Raw genomic sequence first — 10,408 nt, 5'->3', positions numbered from 1 at the left:
ACACACACATACACACTCATGCACAAATACGCACATGATATAAACCCTTTGGCCTCACCCAGTGTCTAGATCTTGGCTGACACACATCAAAATTCTGTAACAAAAAAAAAGGGGAAAAAAAAAAGATATGTGCACATATGCTTGCAGACACATTTACAGACTGTGACAAAGCACAGACGGGCATGCACACTGACACAAACATTAACCGAAGGAGTGCAGGGTCATGGATTGCAGCTTCCTTACATCAGGGTCTGAATATTAATGTGCGGGGACAGATAAGCAGCCGTGGCAATCCCTTTAAGGCCATACTCCTCTGTGGTTGGTGCTTCTGGTTAATTTATGCCAATCTCGATGCCCAGTTTATGCAGATTCGGTGTTTCTGTTCGAACCAGGCTGTGTGCAGTGGTTGGAAGGCTTCAATCAATCTGACTGTCTGTGCATCTCGCTTTGTCTTTGTGTCTGCTTTACTGAAACCTTCTGCTGGAAATTTACAATCCAGTGCATTATGTTGCATCTTTTTTTTTTAGCACTTGCTTCACCTGTCCTGAAGGGGGTAGCAGTTCAGCTCAAAGGAGTTTGATAGATTTTCTACAGAAGACATTCAAGTCATACTTCCTCAATCAAATGTCAGCACCCTCCTTATTTGCTTCATCCCAGATGCGGTGCAGTCGGTCTAAACAGTAACTGACCCAGACAGATCTGAGTCAAAAACGGCCGACCTCCACACTGACATTGATAAATATACTAGCCACCTAGAAGTCATGGGTAAAGGCGTAGGGGGCTTTTAAATTGGCCTCATCTCCAACGGCCGCTACAACTGCCACTGATGAAGACGTTCATTGTGATTCTGAGTGATGCTTAGTCGTTCAAAAGTCAGTGTCCGCGTAAAGATGAGACACGCACAGTGTGAGCTTAATCAGGCTCGATTAGAGACGGCGCCGCTCACTTCTTTGCTCCATTTGGCTTTTCTTTATCAACGCTCCCTCACCTCTGACCCCTGTCCTCGTCCTCCTCCTCCCCCCTCCTCGTCTACCAAATCCTTTAATCCAGGCTCCTCTGTGACCCCTCCCTTTTGTTCGGGAGTCGGGGTACATGTCTGCACCCCCGCCCCCGTGAAATCGGCCGGCCAGGACTGCCAGCCGTCCCTGCTTTCCTCCTTGGGGAAAGAGAGAGGGGGCGGGAAGGAGAGTGCTTTCAGTTCTGCAGTTATGGCTGCTGCACAATTAATATTAAAATTACAACACAGGCTTGGGTCATTTTTAAACTAAAGAAGCTGCAGTTTATTGTTTTTCAAATAACTGTGTGACACCACCATCTTAAATCACGTTGATTTATGTTTTTGAAGTGCTGAAGAAGTAAATGTCAAGGCAAATTAACAGCACATGGCAGAAAACAACCTCTCTGTGGATTATTAGTGTGGTTAAAGCCTGCAGACCATTGACCTCACATCTACTGTTTAATCATCTTTACTTTAAACGCCCCACCCCCCCCAGTGATGTCGGATGACTGACAGATGGTTTAAGGAAGCCAGACCACAGGAGCAGAGTTAAAAGGAGCAGAGGGAACATTAATGGTCAAATGTACATTCTTTAAATGGATATTTTGAATGGTTAACTAATGAATAATGGTGTCAAAACCCTAATAAAGAAACTATCTCCTGTACTTTTTCTTCATAATCTCCAGAAGAACTTTTAAAACCGTTTCCCCCCTCACAGGGAGTTTTTCTACCTCCAACATTTTAACAATATTCATAGTAAGGGCCATGCGGTTCAGTCTGAGGCAACCTTGTAATACCAATTAAGGCAGTAAAGTAGCTCATATTATATATTATCTGACCAATACTGGCTTTTGAGGGCATACTAAAACAAAAACAGTTTAATAAGATTCTCTGAAACGTGTTTTTTAAAACTAAATGTGACCAAGAGCACTGAGCGGGACATTTCATTGTTAATACACAGTATATCCTCAAAAGGCAGATATTAGCAGGTATATGGGCATGTTATATCAGCTCTATTACACATTGCTCTACAGACCTTTTTCACAGGAGCCGTTTTGACATGAGATTGTAGGGTAAACACAGGTGTTACCAATGATACTAATTAAGGTTCCCTTCCATTTAGCAGCCTTCCCAGTGAGCCAGTGTGCAACAGCAGCATCCTCACTCTGTTTGACCTGCTAACGCCTGTGTTTACCCTACAATATCATGTCAAAATGGCTCCTGTGAAAAAAAACCGTGAGATTAATGTATCCAGTAATCCAATTCTGGCAGCCCCACGTCGCTAGGTGGAAAGGACTCCCTGACCCCACTGCTCGTCATTTCCACACATGAATTGAACCCATAATTATAAAGAAACTCTCATAAAACGGCTCCAGTTTACTCAGAAGTTTGATATGAATCACTTGTAGAGTTTTTGAGGAAATATAGGCCTGACTGCACCTGTGTGCCGTGTTACCTGTTGTATTCTCTTCCGCTGCCTTTTCCGGAGGGCGGGGCTCGTCTTGGTTGGCTGGTACTCAGCGCTCGAGCTTTACAGCAGCACACCCTCGAGCCGGTCAGTAGCCTCCGTATCACTGTGTGCACTCGTGCCACCGCTCGAGCTCCAGCGACACAGCGCGCGCTCAGAATTTAGTTTTTTTTCACGGACCTACACGTCCGGACATTTCCGTGCTTTAATTTACTGAAATAATTTGCAACTGAAGGCGAGTGGAGGTTTTGTTTGTAGCAGCGGGACAGGCTCGGCGACACCGGGGCACAGAGCGCGGATAAGAGCGAGCATTCAGCCCATTATAAGCCAGGACACTGGACATTATTCCTGCAGGAGAGGACGCTACTTTGGATTACTTTGACACACAGTTTGTGTCTGGAATACATCAAAAAATATAACCAAAATATTTTATCTTCTGGTTCTCCGCATTTAGCTTTCCTCAGTGGATAATTCAGCCCTCACATTAGGCTGTGCGTATGTATGCACTTCAGTGCGCTTTGTGCAGATTATAGCCAGGGTGGAAGCAGTAACCTGTAGCAGAATAACAGAACAAAATACCTAAGAAGGCATTTATTTCACTTAGAAAGAACCCCCAACTTATTTACAATTGTTTTGGACTGAGCCCTGTGCCTTTTTGAACTCTTTGAAATCTGTGAAGCCCGGATCAGGATCAGGATGCATCGCAGCTGAAACCACGAGTCCGGGACTTTGGTGTTGAAATCAGATCGGACGGACCTCCACCTCCCTCCTGGACCGGTTCAGGAGCCGAATCATGAATCATCCTGTCGGCGCGATGTTGATCCAGATCCCGGTGCTGTGCCTGCTCTGCGGAGCCTCCTGGGCTGCGACCCTGGGCGGACTGGAAGGTGAGTGCAACCGACAAAGCGGAGGAAAACAAGAACACATGAGGGCATCATTGGTGAAGATCAAAGCTAAAGTGATGTTTTAAAAAGCGGTTGTCCCCCTTTTTGGGCGTGACTTCCCTCACTTTGATTATGTGTTTAGTGTGTAATTGCAATTAAAAAGGGGGTTCATGCGGATGCTGATGATATTGATGATGACCGCAATCATAACAACAGAATGCATGAGGCTGGAGCAACACCTGCAACTTCAGCATAGTTTGCCTCGTATCATTTAACCACATGCACAACCGAATGTGAGAAGCTTTTGGCAGTGTGTGGCGCAAAAACCCATTTTTACCCAAAGTTCAACCTGCATTTGTGTCCGCGCCGTCAACCTCTGCTCTGCGCGGCCGCTTTACGCACTCGGGGCGCGGTGCCAAAGCGCTGCCCTCCGCCTTTATTGTGGCTTGATAAATGGGGATGCTGGCGAAGCAAGCAGGTGCCAGACGTGTTCTGCTTAACGCCAACAACAAGTGCAAGACTGGGCAGAAACACCGGGCTGCTGGTTCGTCCAGACACGTAGCAGCTTTCAAACTTAAAGGGACAGTTCGGTCAGATGCGCCTCCCGCTGGGGATGATGGATGCATGTGGGGAATTTGTCTTTTCATTTGCCCTGATCCGAAGGAGGCAGAGGTCAGGATCAGTGTAAGCTGGCAGTGATTCAGCATCTCGCTCAGGGACACTTCAGCTGAGTGGATGCAGGGGCTTCAGACTGTGAGTCTCCAGAGTGACCCCAAAATAGCCCTTAGTTTTCTTGAAAAGTGATTGTGTGCCTCACATTCTCAACCATATTCAAAAATGTTAAGTGGGAAAAATGCTGAGCGTGGTGAGAGAAGCGGACACAGATTGGGATTGGTGAATAGAAGACAAGCCCAGCTCTCTAACAAGCTCCCTCTTTGTGCTGGGACTGTCGGGGTCAGCCGCACAGGCTCGCTAGCCTTCCTGTTTTCTGGAAACTGACTGACAGTTTAAATGGAAAACATAAAATGAGAGGAGACATCCATCACAACAAAATAATAAGAAGCTTATGGGGCAATAGTCATAAAGAGCTGTTTTGTGACCCTTTGGAGATTGGATTGCAGTCTGCGTGAGTGTGTCTACATCTCTCCAGTTGTCCATGTTTTGAATGTATTCTCTTTGTTTGTTTGCAGGGTAATAACTATCTGTGCTCTCTCTCATTTGACCCTTGTCTATTTGTCTTTTCTTCTTTCATTCCCTTTTCATTATTTAGTCTTTCATGATTTGCTCTTGGTCCGTTCTCCCCCTCTCTACCACGTGATGGTGTTTACACCCAGATGCAGTGAGGAGGAAAAGATTTAGAGGTTGCGTCACCATGTGTCCATTGACCATTAGCCTGTACTCCGGTCACCTGACTGTATTAATGGGCTTTGGTCCACCGCTGCACTCTGCAGCAGCAGTGCCCCTTGTGCTTTTACCCTTTTGTATATCCAATCTGTGATCGACCTACAGCTATATTCCTGCTCCAGAAAGCCGCTGCTTGCTGTGGATTCAGGCTCATTTGCTGAATGAATGCGATGTCTGTAAGTTAGCTCTCTGTCTCTGTCATTACGCAACTGTGGCCTGTAGCATGCTGGCCCCACGACAAGTACAGTTGGAGCGAGTGCCAACAAATAGCAGTGAGAGAGAGAGAGAGAGAGAGAGAGAGACACAGAGAGGCATGCATCAGTGCATCAATATTTTGTATTTCTTTGTGCATCATTGTCTTTATGTTTGAATGTCCTGCTGCAGTTATATCAGCTCAAAGGTTACTTGCTGCTTAGTGCTAACAATCACAACATTTCCTTCTAGTTGTTGTAAAAGTTGTTCTTCGTCCATCCTCACTGGGGTGTGTATGTGTGTGCATGCTTCTGTGTTTGTTATGATAACTGAAGCCTCTTATGTAAGACGGTGGAGTTGTTATTAGCAGCTGATCAGGTGATGTATGTGTTAATCTGTATGTCTTAAGCTTGGTTTGCATGTACAAATATCCAAGTGACAAGAGTCGAAGCCAGTGCACACGCTGCCTTCAGATGTCTGCTGACAGCACGTATCACAGATGCTGTCTGACATCTTTCCAGCCAGCGCCACCAACAGGTGAAATCTTGTTCAACACTTCACTTGAGGACAGGGTAGCTCTTGCCTTAGCTGTGCCTTCTGACTGAAGTACTGAAGATACTTTTGATTTCTGTAACAACATGGGCCTTCCTCTGGCCCCATCCTCAGTGTCAAACTTTGATACTCAGTTAATAATTTGTTTCTCCATTTTCTATTCATCAATAAGTTGTGTTTTCTAGTGTGTAATGTCAGTTAGATATCTTTATTCTGGTCCACTTGATTCCATCTGTCTTGCATCACAGAGATGTTATTTCTCGCTGCCTCATTGCCGTTATGATAGTGTTGTGCTTGTAAGATGTAATATTAAATGGTAGGGCGGCTAATTAGGCTGATGTGGAATTGTTCCAACTCTGGTTAAGCGTTTGGGGGAAAAGTCGTAAAACTGCTCGGCTGAAATTACCCACTGCATAATGAAGTTACCAACAGAGTGTGGGATTGTCATTTAAAGAAATCACAAACAAGCCAATTTGGTTCATCATAATTGTCTTTTTACACACAACCTACAATTTGGCTCAAAAATGGCTAAACATATTCATGAAGCAGACATTTGTATTGAGATATTTTAGTTAAAAAAAACGTAATGTTACGTTTAAAATATACAAGAGCTCTGATATAATTACTTTAATTTCAATAGAAATGGAAATAATGTGGCCCTGTATTTAAACATCAAACAAAACTCCACTTGGCTTTATATCACTTGTGTGTGTGTGTGTGTGTGTCTGTTGTGACTGGATCACAGATTGCTCCTCTGCCAGCTCCAGTCAGTTTCACTGGTCTAGCAGCCGTTTTAATGCCCCTCACATGAAACTCATTAGGGTGTCGGCACACAAGGGAGGGTCTGGCTCCCAGTGTTGCTCCGACTCCATGGATCAGGGTCCATTTACAGTGAGGGAGACTGGAGCAATGTCTAATTTAATTAGCTTGGTTAGACAGAAACTATGCAGGTATATAAGCTTTATGTCTCTCATAGGGCCACCCAGTGTCCATCTTATTGTACCACCTGCTTGGCTGGCAGTTCAGCTTGTCCGCCTGCTCACCAAAACTGTACTTTTTCTTTGTTTGTAGTCAACAGGAGCTTAGCAGAATCTCTGTTCAAACATTTCTCACTCCAGTAGCTTTCAGTGATAGAAGAGTTATTAGTCTATTGTAGTTTTCAGTTCTAGTGCCAACGTTTTCACTTGGCTAGCGGTGAACTATATGTGTGTGTGTGGGTGGATGGATGGGAGTCCCTTATAACAAAGACTAATCAAAGCAGGTTGGAAAATACAGTGAGCGCCTTGATTTCACTGCATACTGTTGTGTGGCGGGCGGGGCTGGAGGCTCTGTGTATGGTCTGGGCTGGTCTGTGATTCTCTTGAATTTTACTTGCCAGGCAAAACTGTTCTGCTTCACATCAAATTACCCAAATATGGGAACAAGGACGCACTCAAATCTGATGATAACTGATGAGTGTGGAAAGTGCAACCACTGCCAATGGTTTTTGGACGTCAAGCTTAAATGAATTCTGAAGTTCAGTTGAATTTTCTTGGTTGCTCATCTCCTGGTTTGATCTTGTTCAGAAAGGTGCTGTTTCACTAAAGGGGTTTGTGTATTTAAGATTAATCTGATAGCTCTGGCATTTCTAAAGTCTTTCAGAAAGCTAGGACAAGAACAGACAGATTCAGAAAATAATAGATTTCAGAGGTGTTGATTAGGATTTTTCTCAGGAAATTGCTTTGCTTGGATGTTAAGCCTGAAACATCTTGTGATAAATTTCGTAAGCAGATGACGGTATAAACAGTAGCCGTATTGTTTATTGCATATAAATGTGTCATCATGTCACTAGAGGAGGTCTGTTTCATGTGAAACACCATAACTTGGTGGATCATGTAGTGTCAGTAGGGTCATTATTTGCTTTGTTCCATTCAGGAATTGTAGTTCTTATGCCCCTGTGTACAGTGTAAGTAAGGCAAATTATGTTTATGGTTATTTCAAATTTTACACAATCTTGGTCCTGAATCTAGAGGTGCGACAATTAGTCAATTAGTTATCGACTATTAAATTAATCATCAACTATTGATTTTTTTTTTTAAAAATGTCCAAAAAAAGTCTGATTTCAGCTTCAAATTTGAATATTACCTTGTTTCTTCAGTCCTCTATGACAGTAAACTGAATATCTTTGGGTCGTGGACAAAACACAGACATTGAAGGATGTTATCTTGGGCTTTAGGAAACAGTAATCAACATTTTTCATCATTTTTCACCACATTTTCACCAAACAGCTAATCGATTAATAAAGAAAATGGTCGACAGATTAATCAAGAATGAAAATAATTGTTAGTTTCATACATGTGACACAGAATATTGCCGTTTTACATTAAAGGTATGACGTGGTAAAATGGGGCGTTTATACAGTTGTCAGGAAATGTGATCAAAGATATCCATTGTTTGGAGGGCTCAGGCTCATGATGAGCAAAATTCTCATCACTGCATATTTTCATGTCACAGAAATGCCTTGGGATTAGGCCAGGAAGAGTGTGACCACTAAACTGTCTGAACCGGGCTCAGCCTGTGAGAATACATAGGGACTACTGTAGATTACGTGTTTGGGTTGAGGCTGCATTGTTGTCTCCCACCAGGGAATATGAAGTGGTTATCCAAAGACAAGAGAACAGTCTTTCCTCTTTCTCATCCCTGCATCCCATTCTGTCTTTGTTGCTTCGCCAGTCTTTTCTAGCCCTCATCCCCCTCGTTCTTCTAAGTGTGGTTGATGGGGCCCGGTGGAGTTGAGTGGTACCATGGGAATGGAGAGAGGCATCAGAAATGCTCTTAGCACTTCTTGCAGTTTTGTCTGATAAGCCGTAGCTCTTTGCTGGCCGTAGCTTGAGTGCCAGCTGCAGCATTCTGAAACCTGCTTTGCTATCTATATCTCTCTGTGGCTTTGTCAAAAATACCTCAAGTGATAAAAAAGTTCATCAAAACTTGTCTGGTTAGTTCATCACTCAAATCTAAGCATCTCATCCTGTTGCTGCAACGTCTCTCTGTTTTTTTTTGTCAGCTCTTTTTTCATGCCCCTGCTTTCTTTCATTCTATTGTCTTTTCTGTTATCTTCTAAATCCTCTTTTTTTCTCATTTGTTAAGCGCAGAGAAAGAGGCTAATCTTAACGCTAAAGCCGAACCTCAAACGAAGCTAAAGTCTCTAATAAACCAAGGCAAACGTTTTAAAACTGTGCATTTCAGTATGACTTACTCTGGGTTAGTGGCCTGAAATTTGCGAGAAAGTCTTTTAAATTGTGGAAAATGAATCAGATATTTAGCCAAAAATATATAACTGAACTGAAACCAAAATGAGTAAGAAAGAGAGGAAGGGAGGAAATGAATGAAAGAAGGAAGAGGGGAGGAAATTCTCAGCTGTCATCGGCCACCTACAGAAAATATTCTCTCACTCCTTACATTCGTCACCAAAGTTCATTAGCTTCTCATACGCTCTTACTCATAATGCGCTCTCTATGAAGCCCAGACATTGCCGCGGACTCAGAGAATTACATTAGCGGTGCATACGTACATAGTTGTCCATGCACTCTCCCACGTTGTTTGTGAATGGTCAGCCCACACAGGCACTCCTCTGACTGGAGCTTGTCAGCGCAAAAGGTCAAACCGAGTCAGATGTCAAAGGCCACACACACTCACACACACACACACACAGTCGACGCAAGCAGATTCCCTTTGTCGCATTCCCATGAGGATTTCATGATTGGGATTCTTGGTGGCTCAGTCCTAATTCTGCATCTCTTGCTCGAATACGTCTGTCCCCACCTAGTTTGACCTCTGTGAACAGTTTAAACACAAGGCACTTGAAGGTCAGCGACATGGTAGGCTGATATTGTAGGTGGATTGGTAGAATTCTCCTTCCTCCTTAATTCATTCATTCCTCCCTCCTTCCTGCCTTGTTCTCACTCCCTCGTTCATAACAATCTGGTGAAAAGTGCTGCGTCATGACATGAAATACGCTTTTTTTTTAAAGGCTGTGTCTTGAAGAGTGCGCGTCAGTGTGTCTGGCATTAAGTGTGTGTTACCTACCAAGGGCTTTAGAAGAAATGATTGCAGTGCACAGCTCAAGCATATATCATCAACTCATTGGGATTCACTCCTGCTTTCTGCCCTCATCGCCTTTCCCTCTCGCCCTCTTGCGTGAAAATCCCATCTGATGGAAACCAATTACAATGCATAGAGAACAATTTTTCAGCATTTAGACACAGAGGGTACACGTAACCTGAAGAGTTTTACTGTTTTGTACCTCTTGTTCTACTTAATTTTAGTTCTAATGAAAGTGAAGCCTTTTTAGTATTTTAATCAAACCTGGACTATCCCAGAGGCATTATGAATTAAAAAAGTTTACTTCATGTGATGAAAACTGAAATGAGTTTGAGAACTGTTTCCTGACTGAGAGGCCATGCTGACTGTTGTCGGGACCACCGTCAACCATATCAATCAGTATTGATTTTATTATTCACAGACACAAGGTGAAGTGAAGGAGAACGAGGTGGGGACGGAAAGAAGAAACGGATGATTGTTGAACATGGTTGAATTTTGATGTTGGGACGTAATGACCCACGAAAAGAGGGCTGAAAAGCGGTAGAGTGTGAAATTAAAAGGAAAAGAACAAAAGAAAATATCTGATAAAAGCAGGTGTGATAAGATCTGGGAAAAGGGACAAAAACTAACAGTCACTGACGAAAGAGAGACAGAGCGAGAGTGTAATTGATTCATCTCGTCCAGGACAGAACTGACCAGACAGACAGGAGGTGAGGGGCGGCACAGGTTTAAAACAAGGTCAGAGGTCACACAGGGTCACCTTGTTCATGTTGAGGCACTGACAGCATCCACTTAACCTGTTAGCTTTTTCAAGGTCACACACACACACAC

General features: G+C 43.5%; 1 protein-coding gene across 1 annotated transcript in view; it reads left to right on the top strand.

Annotated features, from left to right (window-relative positions):
* The first annotated feature begins 2,536 nt into the window (after positions 1-2,536).
* Positions 2,537-10,408, top strand: part of sema4f (sema domain, immunoglobulin domain (Ig), transmembrane domain (TM) and short cytoplasmic domain, (semaphorin) 4F) — a 59,706-nt gene continuing 51,834 nt past the window's right edge. Inside the window, exon 1 of the mRNA XM_035675844.1 lies at positions 2,537-3,352. Coding sequence (XP_035531737.1) covers positions 3,259-3,352 — 94 coding nt within the window. The 5' untranslated portion in view covers positions 2,537-3,258. The remainder of the gene's footprint in view (positions 3,353-10,408) is intronic.

Source organism: Morone saxatilis, unplaced genomic scaffold, assembly GCF_004916995.1.
Source record: "Morone saxatilis isolate NCDOM2014 unplaced genomic scaffold, NCSU_SB_2.0 Contig4, whole genome shotgun sequence".
Classification (NCBI taxonomy): Eukaryota; Metazoa; Chordata; class Actinopteri; family Moronidae; genus Morone; species Morone saxatilis.
Note: the sequence above shows the minus strand (reverse complement) of the source record. Positions and strands in the feature narration are given on the sequence as shown.